This window comes from Crassostrea angulata, chromosome 6 (assembly GCF_025612915.1).
Source record: "Crassostrea angulata isolate pt1a10 chromosome 6, ASM2561291v2, whole genome shotgun sequence".
Lineage (NCBI taxonomy): Eukaryota > Metazoa > Mollusca > Bivalvia > Ostreida > Ostreidae > Magallana > Magallana angulata.
Window position 1 is genome coordinate 45,906,391 of NC_069116.1, and position 17,994 is coordinate 45,924,384.

At 32.6% G+C, this 17,994-nt stretch overlaps 1 protein-coding gene across 1 annotated transcript; it reads left to right on the forward strand.

The window, feature by feature from the left end:
• Window positions 1-11,841: 11,841 nt before the first annotated feature.
• On the forward strand, window positions 11,842-16,367 carry LOC128189595 (uncharacterized). Its single transcript, XM_052861255.1, has 3 exons — window positions 11,842-11,932; window positions 12,137-12,173; window positions 14,358-16,367. Exon 3 carries the CDS (start codon window positions 14,565-14,567, stop codon window positions 15,657-15,659), a length of 1,095 nt encoding a protein of 364 aa, XP_052717215.1. The 5' UTR covers window positions 11,842-11,932; window positions 12,137-12,173; window positions 14,358-14,564; the 3' UTR covers window positions 15,660-16,367.
• The last annotated feature ends 1,627 nt before the right edge of the window (window positions 16,368-17,994 follow it).

A 17,994-nucleotide genomic window follows, 5' to 3' on the forward strand; every position in this document is an offset into this window, starting at 1 on the left:
TGGAATGAAAAAGATAGACTGAAAGGGCGATCCAGTCGAATTCTTTTCAGAAACGCACCATTTAATATGAATCTTTTCTCGTAATGACGAGATCTTTTCACGTAATAACGAGAAAATTAACTCGTAATAATGAGATCTTTTCTCGTAATTACGAGATAATTAACTCGTTATTACGAGATATTTTCTCGTAATAACGAGATCTTTTCTCGTAATTACGAGATAATTATCTCGTTATAACGAGATAATTGACTCGTAATAACGAGATCTTTTCTCGTTATTACGAGATAACTAACTCGTAATAACAAGATCTTTTCTCGTTATTACGAGATAAAAATTTTTTTTTACGTGGCCCCTTTTCGTCTTTCGTACTCAAACTTTCAGCTCAGGTGAGCTTAAAAGCGAGGTTTTTTTTAAATTCACAATGGAAGTAGTAATATAAATGTATAACACAGGTACTTGTTATGCATAATGTGCTTGCAAAAAATGGTAATCACTGCAACGTCACAATAACATTCTGTACTTCAGGATGTCATTCACCAGAATAAAAGATCATGATTTGGTTAAATCGTCAACAATGAGGAATAAACTAAAAAAGTTCACCATGTTACACCATTATAAAATGACTTGGGACAATTTATCAAAGTATTGTTATAACATTTCTGGTTTGTGAATTTACCATGAAAATATCACTGGAAAGAAACACTGGAAAACTGTCAATCAATTTCAGCGGAAGAAATTTTGCATCGACAACTGCCGATCCGTTACATATCACAACGGTGGTTAATATGGGGAAGTGCATGTGTTGGACAATCTTTTAATATGACACTCAACTTATGTCTTTTGCTGTCGTAATGTCAGTGTAGTTTAATTATTATTATACTTCAAACCAGAAATAGTAGTAATCTTCATTAGTCTTTATAGATGGATGGATAGATAATTGTATCAAAGAAATAAATAATAAACCCATGACAATGTTTGATTCCTTTGTTCTTTCGAAATAACGTGCCTGTTTAAGACTATGCATTCATTTCATAGGGAGGATAAGAGGGTAATGTCAGGAACATCATTTCATCATGTCTAAATATATCAACTTTTTACTACTGCTTTTTGTGATAAGTGGAACGGAATAGAATCAGTTCAGATGTGCCCCACAGGAAATTGAATTTTTTAAAAATCAGTAACATATATTAATTCTTGAAATAGAGTCATCTTCTTTTCTGAAAAAGTATGTTTTAGGGCAACTGTTTCCATTATGGGGTACACTTTGACAAATGCAGAGTGACACAAACTATTCCTCACATGCAATTTCAATAATGCAGGAAAGTTAAAAGGGACGCGGTACGATTTAAACTGAAAATTTTATCCATTTTTTTTTTCATTTTTGATGTGTACAATTTCTCATTCATATGGCTTGATGGTTCTTGCCCTTTTAATACTATTTTAATTTCCTTTAAAGGGACTTGAACACGATTTGAGATCAAAAATTTTATTTTTATTTCTCATGTGTAAAAATGGTTGACTGGTGCATTTTAAATGATTGACCAAGATATTGAATGTTAAAGTCAAGATACAAATGAGATACAGGGGTAAAAATTTGTTGTTATGTCAAAAATGCTCGAGTCTTATAGTTGTTTACAAAAATGTAATGTAAAGAATTACCATTTCTTGGACAAAATGACATGTAAAAGACAATTTAAACTCATTAAATATCTTCATAGATACCATTATCAACAAAGGAAAAATACAAAGGAAACTTACACCAATACAACACATGTGTAAAAAATGACAATATTCGAGCTTTGTTTACGAAATAATGAATTATGAACTCTGTATCTTTCTTACAACGAGATATTTTACTTTCAAAATTTGACATAACATTATAAACTTCTATATTCAAAAAATAAAATTTGAAAATTTTAAGGTGGCTCTATACACCCACAGTTTATTCCAATTTTCAGTAGAAGACCACAAAACATATACTTATCAAATATTAAAATGATGATAGGGATACTATAGGTCTTTTTAAAGAATTTTTAAATGTTTTTTCGGTTTTTTGTAAAATATTTTTTAAAAAGATACCTATTAACAAATTAAGAGAAACTTTTTTGTCATATGATGGTTATTTTCTTCGGACACATAAAAAAATATAACACTTCTTAACATTCAAAAATGTTATTATTGCATTTTTTTTAAGCATTTCCCAAAAACATAATTTTTCATATTTTCTTACTCTGTTGACAAATCATCTGAAAAAGTTACTTGATGTTATAAGAAAATGTATTTTAATAACTGTGACATAAAAAAAAATGAATGAAAATCATTGCAAATAAACAGAAAAAAATATTTTCATTTGGTGTGAAAGTTCCTCAGATAATGGTTATCGTTCCTAAGTCCCAAGGCCCAAACACCTTGAGGACTTTTCATTTCTGAGTTGAAGAAATTTTCCTAAATATAATGTTGGAATGATAAATACATACGTATTTCATTATAGGCCTGTATAAGTGAATATATTCGCTTTAATGCAAAACTAAGTCAAATAAATTAAGAGGAAAATTGACTAGGCTAATAGGATTTATGTATCCCAACCTGAGAGAAATTCAAAGCAACCCTCCCATCCTCTTAAGGTGATAAGGAACATCTGTCGATATTAATGTGCATTAAAGTATATTATAATTGAAATACTTACACTGGTTTAGAATTTTCTTTCACAGTATTCAACCAAAAAATACGTTTTAGAAAATTTTGGAAAGTTAAAAAATTTATTGTTTTCAACGGGAATCGAACTCATGACCTACAGGTTTGTAGTGAACCCACTAACCCACTGAGCTAAGGTGTTACATATCGATGATGGGAAAGAAACTTTTTTAGAAAAAAAAAAATTATTTTAATGTTTATTTTGATAAAAAAATACCACACAACGTGAAGGTGTCGCATACCACATTACTTGTAAGTGATGAATTTCCCAATTATCAAATAAAATCTATTCATTTAACAAAGTTTTCAAAAGAGCGGTCCCCATACAATTCGCCTCAGTTTAAATCAGCCAGCACCGGAATTGCATGCTTCCAGATTTACTTTTTTTGCGTACTGCGTCATCAAAAAGTGGTGTATAGAGCCACCTTAAGTCAAATCGTGTCCAAGTCCCTTAAAGTTTTTAATGAAATGTTGACATGTATTTTTTTCTTTAATAAATAATAAGTCAGGGCCAAAAATAATACTTATGAATTAAAGGGACTTGGACACGATTTAAGCTCAAAATTTCAAATTTTATATCTCCATTTTTAATGTTTAGAATGGGTAATATGGGTATTTTTAATGTTTTATCAAAATTTCAAAGTCGGATATTGAGTTATAAGCAAGATACAGCGTTTGCAATTCTTTGTTTTGTAAGCAAACTTGAGCGTTGTTATTGTTTACATATGTGTTTTATTGTTATCAGTTTCAATTAAATGTTGCTTTCTTCTATCTATAATATATCTTATATACACATTGAACAAGTTTGCCTTGTTTATTACAAGTTGTTTAGCCAAAGAAATGGTAATTCCATACTTTACATTATTTGTAAACAAATATAAGACCCGAGCTTTGTTTACATAACAATGAATTCTTACATGTGTATCTCTCTTATAACTTAAATTATAGCATTAAAATTTTGGTCAATCATTTAAACTGTGCAAGTAAGCCATTTTATATCTAAAATTAAAGTTCTGAAATACTGAGGGGAGTTGATTTTATCGATTATCATTTATTTTAAAATCAACTTATCTTGCATGGCAATTAGTTTCCAGTCTGTATTTGAATTACGCACTTTTTTATTATATCAATTTTTAGACTTTTCCAACAAGAATTTCGAGTAACCCCATGTGAACCATGTTGTCTTATATTTAAAGATAGATTTCAAACTATGTATTCGAATCGAAACAATTCTAAAAATCGTATGGATCCAAGCACTATTGATATCGAACTCTAGTTTCGTTCAACCAGACGCTCGGTTGTCTCCGTTAATCTCCGACAAGCAAAAGAGCCTCCCTGCTTGTTGGTGATTTACGGAGACAGTCGAACGTCTGGTTGAACGAGACTTTATTACACACTGGTGTAGGAACACCTGAGACTACAAAAATATCTAAATTGTTCGTATTATAAAATCTGACTAGTTTTAAAGTGTTTATAGATAAGTTTCCTTGAAAAACAATGCTTCAGCATTCGTTACATCGAATTTTTCTATTATTTTCAAGAACTAAGTCTTGTCAGCGGCGATGATTTGTGCTTAGGTCCAAACACTGTTTCACTTTCGATTTGCCAGAGTAACTGCATAGGAGATTTGATTAAAATCAACTCCCAAAAAATAAAAAAATAAAAGTTTGGTCTAAAATCGTGTCCAAGTCCCTTTAAGGCATTTTGCAAATAACTAAAAAATGCCTGCACCAGAGTACTTGCATAAGGCCTTGTCACACCAAGCTGCGTCCCCAAGGCGTATTCATAGCGTTGTAAAACTCATGGAATCGCCGTATAATCGCATGGAAAATTCAGAAAAAATGTACAGTTTTATTTGAAAATTTTACAAGAGGAGATGTGTCAAGGCGTCTTGACGGCGACCGAGGCGTTCTTACGGAGCTCCCACGGCGTGTAACTGCGTTCCCACGGAGTTCTACTTGGCGATTAACTGCGCTCTCGCTGAGTCTCCGCCGAGCGCTCATGACGTGCTAGGAGTTTTTACCGCGCGTCCACGGCGTGCTCTGCGCTGACCTCTTGGTAGGTTAATATTAATTTGTAGAATTGTATGGGAAACAAATAAGAATTTACAACAAGTAAATAAATGATTAAAAATTGTTTTGATTTTATGAAAAGGTACATTGTAATTAAAACATAACTACTTTAAAACAATTTGTGAAGGACTAGGACAAAACTCTAAGTACTCAGGTCAGCAAAAAAATCCGTTATAAGTTGTTAGAAAACATAGAAAGAAGAATGTTTCCTTTATCGTTGCTAAGCATGTAATAAATCCAGAGGTGCTCGAATGAAAGTTCACGAGACTTCACCGAGATTTGTTCAGTTCCTGTGAAATTTCGAGCGGAAGTATAAGTGTTCGGATAATATTCTCAAAATACGTAAGTACTGGTCGATTTTCATATCATATCCTACTTTGATTTATGTTAAAACATCAACATCTTTTAAGATGTATGTCTTATTTCATTATCTAGCGGTTTTTTAAATTAAACGATGATACTCGAAACGGAGTTATCGTTCGTGTTCAACCACGTGTAGAGTGGTTGCTTAATAAATTCATAGCCATGTTTGATGCTTGTGATGTGCAATACCATGTTTTTAAAAAAATAATGGGCGAATGTTTTGCATTAAAACTTAGTATATCGAGCCATTTTCAAGGAACATTCTGCATAAAATAGTACAGTCTGTTTCACTATTAGTGTTATTACTAGGTCAGGCGCGGATCGAAAATTAATTCTTAGGGGGGATGTCTACTACGCATATTAATTGTCGCAACAGCTGAAAAAACTATTTTTGTGTTGTCACATTTATTTCTAGGACACATTTTACCCACCAATTAATGAAGATAAAGTTTAAAAATCAATAAACCTCTAGAATTTATATTTGACTACAAGTACCTATATTCTCTGAAATAGACTATAAACACGAGGCACGATTGTTACTGCAAAACTGAAAGGGTCAAATAAAACCACGTGATTTAAAATTTAAATGACAATAACATTCGCAGGGGTGACCCAGAAAGACTCGGGATGGTGATTTGTTTGAATCACAACACGGTGTTCCACGCAGTATGGAAAGCCATCAAAGTATTCGTTCATCGAAACACCGCATCGAAGGTGAACTTAATTCGTTCGATGTCTAAAGTGAAAGAGCTTTTCCACGAATATTTTTTCTGACGAATTAACAAATTGGTTACTCGATGAGATAAAACTAAACAAGAAAGGACCACTTTGCGATAGCCAGCAAAGATTCTGGGAACGACCTGCCAAAAAGGCTCCCATGATCCTCATGGGTGTCCGTCTTATGTGGCCGAATACGTGGATAACTATATGGAAAAGAAAGAAACGTCCAATCAGCGCGTTCACAGACCTTTCCCAACTATGATTGACAGTTTGTCTGGTAAATGTTGTAAGGTTCAGTCTAATTCTTCAAGGGACGAGGCTTCTTTGAGTGACGTCAGCGGAACCAGTAGTGACTGTGAACTAAATTCTGATAAAGCAGACGACATAGAAATTCCAGACGAGTTCAAAATTGACAACAGTGCTGTAAAACAAAGTGTGTCATAATCTTTCTTATTATTTAAATCTGGATTTATCTTTATGCCTTTCAATGCAATTTAGTCCCTGGTTGTTGCAAGTGTTATTCAAAGAGTAATAGTTAGTGTTTTCTCGTTATTTGTGTTTACGAAATGTATTTATTTAAAATATTTTTATAAATCAATAAATATTTTCTACCGTTTCATCCCATATGAACTCATGTGAGCTTTTCTTAGTTTTAATTAAATGCCTACAGCACTTACGCAATAAAAAATGTTTTTATTCTTTATTCTAAGCATTAAGAATTACATGTCATTTGTTTTTCAAACATTACCCGGGAGCGATACGAGATGAAAGACTCATTGAGGTCCAAGTTCATCCATTGTTATTGATAGTAAATAATACTCTGCAGAATTTATGTCTTTTTTCATATTTGATCAGTATGTATAGGAATATGAAGAAATTACTTGTGAATTGGCGTATATATCTAAGGGTTTTTTTCTCATTTAATTTGATTTTGGAAAGATACTTGTTGTTCAGGTGAGCGTAGGGTCCTTTGGGGTCTTGTTTGTGTAAATACACTGTCAGATAAAACAGAATAAATTATACTTGTCATAATTTTCGTCCTTTACTATTTTATCTCTTAGCAATGTTCGATAACTCTTAAAGAATCTATTGCAAATAACAATTGACTGGACCTATATGAACGGTATTGGCTTCTGTCTGTACAAAAAATATATCGATTTACGTTCCACTTTTTGATTTTAGGCCAAACACAGTAAAATCTTAGGTTCGAGTTCTTATAATGTATAGTGATTGAAAAAAAAAAAGTTCACAGTCGTTATCCGAGCAGTATGAGTTATGGTCACTTTTTAACTTGATTATCTTTAAATTTTATTTTCAGTTTACTTTCTATGATACTAAACATGTTCCATATAAATATATATGCGTTTATTTACAACAGGGACATATAAGCAACTATCAAAATTCTCGTGTGACGCGCACGATTTCAAAGGTTGCAAACCCTTTGACCCTTTTCGACAAATAATGCACGTTGCCCTAGTTTATTTCAGCAGAAATAAAACTAAGAAGAATGAAGTTTGTAGATGTAGAAGGATTTTACGAGGCGTTCGAACACTATCATCATTCACCGTACATTCAATTAACTCTTTTCCGTATTACCAGATGCATCCTTTAAACAGTTAAAGGGGCATGGTCACGATTTTGGTCATATTCTATTTTTATGTTTTCATTATTTACAATGCTTTAGAAATGCAGCTCTAATAATCAAATAAAATTTGAGAGTCATTCATAGAGTAATAAGCAAGATACAGGGCTCACAATTCTTTGTCATGTAAACAAGGCTTTGTTTACAAAGGTTCAATTTACCAGTCAAAAATCTTTTTCCAGCTTATTTGTTTATCTTTTTTATTTAAACATAGATAAACAGTTCCTGGCATTTAAAACATTCGTTTTAGGTTTAAAACTGAAAATTTTATTTTAACGTTCAAAATGTAAACAAACGCTTTGTTCATATAGCGGAAGAATTGCAAGTTCTGTAACTCGCTTAAAACTCAACAATTGACAATCAAATTTCGGTTGCCTATTAAAAATGCTTTTCTGAAGCATTGTAAATATTAAAATAGGAAAAATAATTTTTGACCAAAATAAAGGAACTTACCTGATGCCGGGATAACAAGGGGACGGATTTCAAACTCTAACTGACCCACCCCCATTTTTTCTAATCTATAAAAACCATCCTCCTGCATTTTTGGCATAAAATGTCACCAATGCACACATTCTTTGCAAGAAAAAGAACTACATCTTCTTTGCAGTACTTCTCTCAAAATTGTACCATTTCCTATTAAGATGCTTTGGAAGCAAACGCAACAGTTTTTGCTCGGCAAGAGTGAATGATTCTTGTCCCCAAACAAAGCGTGCTAACACTAACTAAAGGTTTAGTTCCTGTTGATTGCTTGTACATATAGTGAACCATCGATATCTTTAATTCAAAGAGCAAATGTGCGTTTAAAGGGGCATGGTCACGATTTTGGTCAAAAATCATTTTTTCGATTTGAATGTTTACAATGCTTTAGTAAGGCATTTTTAATAGGCAACCGAAATTTGAGTGTCATTTGATGAGTTATAAGCGAGTACAGAGCTTACAATTCTTCGCTATGTAAACGAAGCGTTTGTTTACTTTTCGAATGTTGAAGTGAAAATTCCAGTTTTAGACCTAAAATAAATGTGTTAATCGTTAGGAACTATTTATTTATCCCTTAAATGATTAATAAGATAGACAAACCAGCTTTAAAAAAGATTTTTACTGGTATATTGAACCTATGTAAACAAAAACAGGGCACGAGCCTTGTTTACATGACGAATAATTGTGAGCCTTTATCTTGCTTAAAACTCAACGACTGGCACCCAAATTTCATTTGATCATTAGAACTGCATTCCTAAAGCATGGTAAATAATGAAAACAGAAAAATAAGATTAGACCAAAATCGTGACCATGCCCCTTTAAGGAAAAAGATCCAAGTTAAATATACAAAATGCACAATTCTGCATATTTATAAATTTCGTTAATAAAAAAGGGGGGGGGGAAGTATGCCCACAGATGGATTCATTGGATTCATTGGGGATATGAAGGTAGCGATATTGCAGAAATATACATAACCCGCATTTACTTAACGGGTCATGCAAATGTTTTCTGCAATGATCGCTACCTTCATAACCCGCATGAATCATTAAAGAAAGCATTTTATTGTTTTTATTAACATCTTTTTTTAACTAATCAATAAATTGAGCGTAAAAATAAGTAAGATTAACTAAATTACTGTTAATGTACATAATTACGTTAGCTAAATGAAACAGTCTCCAGTGAGACTTTGAGTCTGACATCATCATGGTTATTTCGTGCAGTCTGTGATTTTTCTTAGGTAGTTGTAGATTTCGACCGATCAATAAACGGGGCGTGTAGATTTCAGTCTGGCTGTTTCTATAGAGCTATGAATTAACTTAGGTTTCCGTAAGAAATAGAGGGAATAATACTTTGTAGATGTAAATATAAAAGCATGAAAGAAAATCGAATCGGGGTACATTTCTTTTCTTTTAAGCTCATTGGCGCCATCATAACCTTTTGCAATATTCTAGGCATACGGATAACTTAAACTTAAATATATCAATGAAAAACCTATTATAGTCTGTCCCAAGTTATTGCTTCCATCACTTTTTGATAATGTTTAATGAAAATACACATACCTGCGAAAGAAATAGTATCCAAGTGAAATTGATGAAAGGGAATATGTACAATCTATCTTCATTGAACATTTATCATTTTTCACTCATAAAAGTTCACAGGAACGAAAACTAATTTCTTACGGAGATTTATAATGGGAAATATTTACATCTTTTCTCCATTCGGAAGTACTCGGGATACATCGCGCATTTTGTCAACGTTATCATCCGGGCTTCTTAATGGCTGATGCAATGCAAAATCTCCGTAGACTCAATTTTTGGATGTGTATTGAAACCTGAAGCGGCCGAGGGGGCGTTTCAAGACAGATATAATGGACATTTTTCATATTTGTGGATGAACAAATTCCAAGACTTCTCAGTTGAAACGTCCTTGTTAGCTTATCAGGTTTCAATACACGGCTAAAATATTTGAAGTCTACGGAGATTTGTATTGTCACAAGCCCGGATGATAACGTTGAAAAATTGTGCGAGGTATTCCGAGTGACTTCCGATTGGAAAAAGATGATAATATTACCCATTATATATCTCCCTAAGAAATCGGTTTTCGTTCGAGTGAAAAATGATAATGTCTGAATGAAGTTATCTTGGAAATTACCCCTTTCATCTATTTTAATTGTACTTCTTTCACAGGTGTGTGTATTTTTTTTTTTTTATTAAAAATCGTCCAAACGTACCGCATGAATATATTGGTATTGTGTTTATTTCGATATTGTGTGTATTTGTAATTAATATTTTAAATTTTTGTTTCTATAAATTGGTTGATGATAGCGAATGATGGGACGGCTTTGGTCTGATAATACCGTTAGCGTCGCTACGGAGTGAATCACCTTGCAGTAGGTTTCTCACTAAGGTCCGTGCATTCCTTTCAAGAAGTAAGGAAAAGTAAGTATAGTTTTCTGAAGCTAATTTTGACGAGACCAGGATGTGATTAGTGAGTGTAACGTGTTCACCTAAACGCCGAGTTTTGCGGGATCCCTCAGTTACTAAACTGAGTTTGAGATATTAATAAAAGAATTTAATTACGAACTACTACAAAAAATTTAAGTACGCAAAAATCATAATTCCGCCTGAACAAGATCTGTGGTTTTGATCCATTGTTTCCTGATTCGTTTGAGTGACAAAACTCACTAAAAAAATCACTTATGATATGAAAACTATAAAAACTACAAAACTAAAATTCTAACTTAACTTAGGAACTGTAAAAATAACTTAAAACATCTATACTCAACTAATGAGTATCAATCAGTATTCAACAAATCATCGGAATAACAACCAACACCAAGGAATGCGTAATCAACGAATGAGTAAACCAAATTCAATGAGTACTCAACAAATGAGTTCTCGACCAAACGATGTGAGTGCTCAACCAATGCGTACTCAATTACTCAATCTCTGTGTAGCAAAGAAAGTGTAGTATGCTCGGCACACCCCACGAGATTCAAAAAGTTCCACGTTATCTTATGGGAATTTACCAGGATACTAACCCTAAGCAACACGTATTTGCTTCTGAAGTCAGGACCTCTCTGATCTTTTGTGTTGGTGATGCGACGCTTAATATATATCCTTTTAATGTGGACGTCTGAGAAAACATCCCTTTATCAGAAGTGTGAAATCGAATAATCAAATCTATTTACATAACATGAGTTTACTTGCCAGTCGCATTACCGCTATGACATGCACATTTAATTGAGGAAGCGTCTTCGCCTAACACACGAATAAGTTCATTTGCGTTATTAAAGAGATCATCGTCTTCCGGTATCGGAATACCGCTAGCCATAAGTGTAAAGTTTTTTGGGTCAAGTTGTAGCCTGGTTCCGGCGTACCCATAATGCTCTGCAGTAGGGCCTACTGTGCGGAGTATTATGGGTAGGCCGGAACCAGGCTAGGTCAAGTGGATTCGTGATCTTCGAGTTCATTTTGTACCGTTATCACTCACATATTGGATTATTGACTGAATCATTGCAAAATGTGCGAATGCATAATGAAAAAAGTAATCCGATAAAATTAGAGTAAAAACTCAACTATATAGCACCTTTCCATAAAATGATTGCATCTCTCACATTACTTTTTTGATAAACATAATTAAAGCAAAGCTTGTCGCCACAGAAAAACGTGAATTCTGTCGAGTCTGCACAACATTGGCAAAATTTACTGATCTTTTTTTCCGATCCTAATATATTTTGAATAGAAATTTAATCTTTGTGAAATTAATTAAGTTTCAATAAATTTTAATCCTCATATCATCATGATTGTGTTTTAAGGCGGTCTTAATATAAAAAGGTGGGCTAAACATTCTACAGTTATTGGCCGCAAACTAAAAGAGACAAATTAATCTGGCTATTTCATAGTATAAATAACCTAGTACTCAAGCCACCCGCCTGAATGTACCCCAAGACTGAGATCTAAATGTAAGTTTGGGAAAATCATTGTCAATATTTTAGGAAATAATTTAATATTAACAAAAATGACAGAACACATAATTTATAGATTAAATTCTTTTCTTTTTTTTAAATCTTTTGCAACGCATGGATGTTGTGTAGGATTTTTAATTTTGATATGTAATTTGATTTCTTTTTCGTTTTTTCTTAAAAAAAAAAAAATTTTAATTGCAGTCCGGTGGATTTCACTTGAATGGTCTGTTCTATACGTGTAAGTTTTATTTTCTAGTAGAAATTTTATTGAAACCTAAAGTATGTGGATATTTTCTCAATAAAAGTATTTAAGTCAGTTTTGGTATTCAAAGCCTCTATTTTTTCCATGAACATGGTCAATACTTCTATCATTATTTAACTAAACTATAAAGTTTTTCCTTTCAGAAAATTTGGTTATTAAATGTCTATGTGCAATATACTCGTAGACAGACCCCTTTTTTTCGAACGCTGTACTAAACGTAAATTAGTTTTGTATTCCTTATCCTATCAAACATTTATTTTTATAGCATGTTGTAGAACTTTACTGTGGCATAAAGCGCGAGATCCGTAGCATATCAAAACATCAGCGACATAGCAATATGATAAGACAAAATCAGAAGTAAGAAATTAAAAATATCTATCATTTTAAAATTACTTACTTTGAAAAAAGAATTTTAAGTGCGTTAAATTTGGGAAATTGTTAATGCACTTTGAATGTGGTCGATATTAACACACTTTGAAAAAAATGTGCAAGTTTCATTCGAAATTATTAATAAATTCAAATATGTCTATCATAGATAATTGTCTTAACCTAGTTTCGCTCTATAAGTCATTAAACAGAGAACCTAAAGTATTTTAGCTATCCCGAATAGCAGTTCCGCCATGAAAAGACTTGTCCAGAAGATCTTTTAGAATATTAATTTACACATAATGAACAACAGCTCAAGAGTTTATTGAGATTTGTATTATCAAAATGTCACATGAACCGCACCGCTTAAAATTTAGACATGTTGTAAATTTTGTATTAACAACCAACCAGAATTTCAAAACTTACAACATGACAGAAACAACGCGATTCATCCATTTACTTTTGGTGTAACATAAAAACATTCCATGTTGACAACTCATATCACATGCTGATCGTTCCTTAAAAAGAATTGCTTGTGTAAATAATTACTCTTTTAAAGAGACAGTGCGGTATCTTATAAAAACACGACTTGAAAATTTTTTTCGATCATGTTCGGTATTTTTTACAACTCATTAATTTATTAACTTTCAGAAAATTACACATTTCTCCATTAAATGACTTATCAACCATTTGATATGTTACGTAACAAGCTTTTAAATTGACTTTTCATTTTTTTATCAACAATTCACCTTCTTAAATGTTTGTTTTTCTATAATAATTGTAAAACATGTACTTGCTCCTATGTACCGACAGATATGGTAATGGTCCGCTTATTGAAAATTGCAAAATGAACAGTGAGGAATAGTATAATGAGGTGATAAATTAGTCTGTGTAAAGGTAATGACCAATGAGGCAATAGTGTAGTTTGTGTAGAGGTGATGACCAATGGGGTTATAGTATAGGTGATAGTGTAGTTTGTAAAGGTGATGACCAATGGGGTGATAGTGTAGTCTTTGTAGAGTTAATGGCCGATAGGATGATAGTGTAGGCGATAGTTCAGTCTGTGTAGTGTTGAAGACCAATAGGGTGATAGCGTAGGTGATAGTGTAGTCTTTGTAGAGTTGATGACCAATGGGGTGATAGTATAGGTGATAGTGTAGTCTAATTTAAGTTGATGACCAATGGGGTGTTAGTGTAGTCTGTGTAGAGTTATTGACCAATAGGGTGATAGTATAGGTGATAGTGTAGTCTGATTAAAGTTGATGACCAATGGGGTGATAGTGTAGTCTTTGTAGAGTTGATGACCGATGGGGTGATAGTGTAGTCGGTTTAGAATTGATGTCCAATGAGGTGATAGTGTTGTCTGTGTAGAATTGATTATGTGATATGTTTGCTTTACAGATATTGTGAATACGCAAATTATTATAGAATTTGAAAAATTTGATAATCTTATTATTTTGATACCTAAAATATCACAATTTATATACAAGCTGATAAAACAAAAGTAAATCATTTTAAAAACTACCAGTATTTGAAATGTTTTTCGATAAATGGCTAAAATGCCTATAACATGTTCATTTAATTTGAATTCGATGTAATTTAAATTACTTCATCAATTACTAAATAAATATAAAAGTATATGAAAATAACCAGAAAGCATGTTAAGCTTTTTAACTTTTGGTTTTGTCTATCATTACGGCTAAGTGTCATTGTTTTTGAAAATGTTGTTCATGTTATAAACTTGTGCAACTGAAAATTTGAAATGCTATAGCTATTTATATTTTTTTCTTGTAGTTGGTTCAAGGACATATAATTTTTTTCGATTAGCAAACTGTTGCTCAAAAGAGATTCAAATAAATAATACTAAGAAAATCACAGCAGAAGAAGAAGAAGAAGAAGAAGAAGAAGAAGAAGAAGAAGAAGAAGAAGAAGAAGAAGAAGAAGAATACCAAAAACAAAAAAAAAAAAACAAACAGACAAACAAAAATCCAAAAAACAATAATGACACGAAATTTTACCAAAGCTAACAGTTTTTACAGGAAACTCATCATGGCACAACTTGAGTTTGACCACGCTCTAAGATACGTTGACTACTATGGGGAATGGGGAATGGTTTTTGTCCGCTATGTTACTCCATATTTGTGGGTGGCCCCGCTCACTGTAGCAATTTTTCTAATAGTTGCTTTTAAGAGACTTCGTTTGTTTGGACCAATGCAGAAATGTCTGATTTCAGTCATGGCTGTTGACGTCTTCTTCATCATTTTCGTCGGCCTCAAAGACGCAATTTTCAATTTGTTGAAATGGAACTATGGCTTTATTGAATATAAGATTTGTAGTTTCGTGCTAAATTTCATTCATATTCAAATCAGCATTTACGGCACCTCGCTTTGGATCAAATCTCTTATGCTTATTCATCGAAGTTTTATGTTCCTTTTTCCCTTTAGAGTAAGATATTTTAAAGTAAAACTATTTCTTGTTCCTTTTGCATTCTTCCATTTGCTAATAATTGTATTGTACTGTATCTCAACAAATACTATTCCGATAAAAAAAATTACCACCATCCAAGAATACGTTCCGCAGATGCCATTGAAAATCATTGATGCGTGTATCCTAGGAAATGATGACAAGTTCTATAGTGGAATCACATACATCATTATAAGGTGGTTTCGTTATTTCGTCCATGTCATATATTTCGCTTTGTTGCCATTGTGTATTCAAAGCCTATGTACAGTCGTTCTTATTTTCATGATTAGAAAACAAATTACAAAACTTTCCTTTTTAACTCCTATTGGTAGGTCAAAAATTGCCCAAAAAGTGGCATACCTTGTTTTAATCAGGGCACACATTTATTTAGCCGTTTCGTTTTTCGTGCAAGAGATTCCGATTTATTTCGCTGTTATTTCTGCACTTTACAATCAAGATACTTCCAATTTTCAAAAAATCAATTCGATAATTGTACTATATATTTACCAAACATTTGCCATCGGTAAACTAATTGATTTTCTTATTTATGCAAGCCTAAGTCGTAAAGTAAAATCTGAACTCAAGAATCTCATTTTTTGCAAAAAAGGGAAGAAGGAAGTGGCTCCGAAATAAAATCAAGAGGCCTAGGGGCCATATCGCTCAAATCAGCATTACGGTATCAAAATCAAAATATCTTGACAACTAAGTACAAAAATCTGCCGATTTTTTTACACATATTTATCAACAATCAAACTATTAGCTCAGGTTAGCTAAAAAGCCAGGTTTTTTTTTTTAGATTCACAATGGCAGTAGTGGTACAAATGTATAACACAGGTACTTGTTATGCATAATGTGCTTGCAAAAATGGTTAACACTGCAACGCCACAATAACATTCTGTACGTCATGATGTCATTCACCAGAGTAAATGATCTTGATTTGGTTAAATCGTAAACAATGAAGAATAAACTAAAAAAGTTCGCCATGTTACACCATTTTAAAATGACTTGGGACAATTTATCAAAGTATTGTTATAACATTTCTGCTTTGTGAATTTACCCTGAGAATATCACTGGAAAGAAACATTGGAAAACTGCCAATCAATTTCAGCGGAAGAAATTTTGCATCGACAACTGCCGATCCGTTACATATCAGAACGGTGGTTAATATGGGGAAGTCCATGTGTTGGACAATCTTTTAATTTGACACTCAACTTATGTCTTTTGTTGTCGTAATGTCAGTGTAGTTTAATTATTATTATACTTCAAACCAGAAATAGTAGTAATCTTCATTAGTCTTTATAGATGGATGGATAGATAATTGTATCAAAGAAATAAATAATAAACCCATGACAATGTTTGATTCCTTTGTTCTTTCGAAATAACGTGCCTGTTTAAGACTATGCATTCAGTTCATAGGGAGGATAAGAGGGTAATGTCAGGAACATCATTTCATCATGTCTAAATATATAAACTTTTTACTACGGCTTTTTGTGATTAGTGTAGTCCTGTATTACTGTGCCCCACAGGAAATTGAATTTTTAAAAAATCAGTAACATATATTAATTCTTGAAATAGAGTCATCTTCTTTTCTGAAAATATCTGTTTTTAGGGCAACTGTTTCCATTATGGGGTACACTTTGACAAATGCAGAATGACATAAACTATTCCTCACATGCAATTTCAATAATGCAGGAAAGTTAAAAGGGACGCGGCACGATTTAAGCTGAAAATTTTATCCATTTTTTTTTTCATTTTTGATGTGTACAATTTCTCATTCATATGGCTTGATGGTTCTTGCCCTTTTAATACTATTTTAATCTCCTTTAAAGGGACTTGGACACGATTTGAGATAAAAAATTCTATTTTTATTCTTTATGCGTAAAATGGTTGACTGGTGCATTTTAAGTGATTGACCAAGATATTGAATGTTAAAGTCAAGATACAAATGAGATACAGGGGTAAAAATTTGTTGTTATGTCAAAAACGCTCGAGTCTTATAGTTGTTTACAAAAATGTAATGTAGAGAATTACCATTTCTTGGACAAAATCACCCCTGCGAATGTTATTGCCATTTAAATTTTAGACCACGTGATTTTATTTGACCCTTTCAGTTTCGCAGGAAAATCATGCCTCTTGTTGATAGTCTATTTCATAGAATCTAGGTACTTATAGTCAAATATAAGATCTAGAAGTTTATTGATTTTAAACTTTATCTTCATTAATTGGTGGATAAAATGTGTTCTAGAAATAAATGCGTCAATACAAAAGATTAGTTTTTGTCTGCTGTTGCAACACTTAACATACTTGTAGAGATCCCCCCTGAGGATTAATTTTCGATCCGCGCCTGCCCTAGTAAAAGCATCAATAGTGAAACAGACTGTACTATTTTATGCAGAATGTTCCTTGAAAATGGCTCAATATACTAAGTTTTTATGCAAAACAGACACCCGTTATTTTTCTAAAAACATGGTATTGCACACCACAAGCATCAAACATGGCTATGGTTTTATTTAGCAACCCAATGTTTATATTTTCAACCACTCTAAACATGGTTGAACACGAACGATAACTCTGTTCTGAATATTTTCGTTTAATGTAAATAACTCCTAGATGGTGAAATAAGACATACATCTTAAAAGGTTGTCATGCTTTAACATAAATCCAAGTAGGATATGATATGAAATTCGACCAGTACTTACGTATTTTGAGAATATTATCCGAACACTTACACTTCCGCTCGAAATTTCACAGGAACTGAACAAATCTCAGTGAAGTCTCGTGAACTTTCATTCGAGCACCTCTGGATTTATTACATACTTAGCAACGATAAAGAAAACATTCTGAACACATTCCCAGGGGTGAAAATGACATGTAAAAGACAATTTAAACTCATTAAATATCTTCATAGATATATTATCAACAAAGGAAAGATACATTTGATTGAAACTTACACCAATGCAACACATAT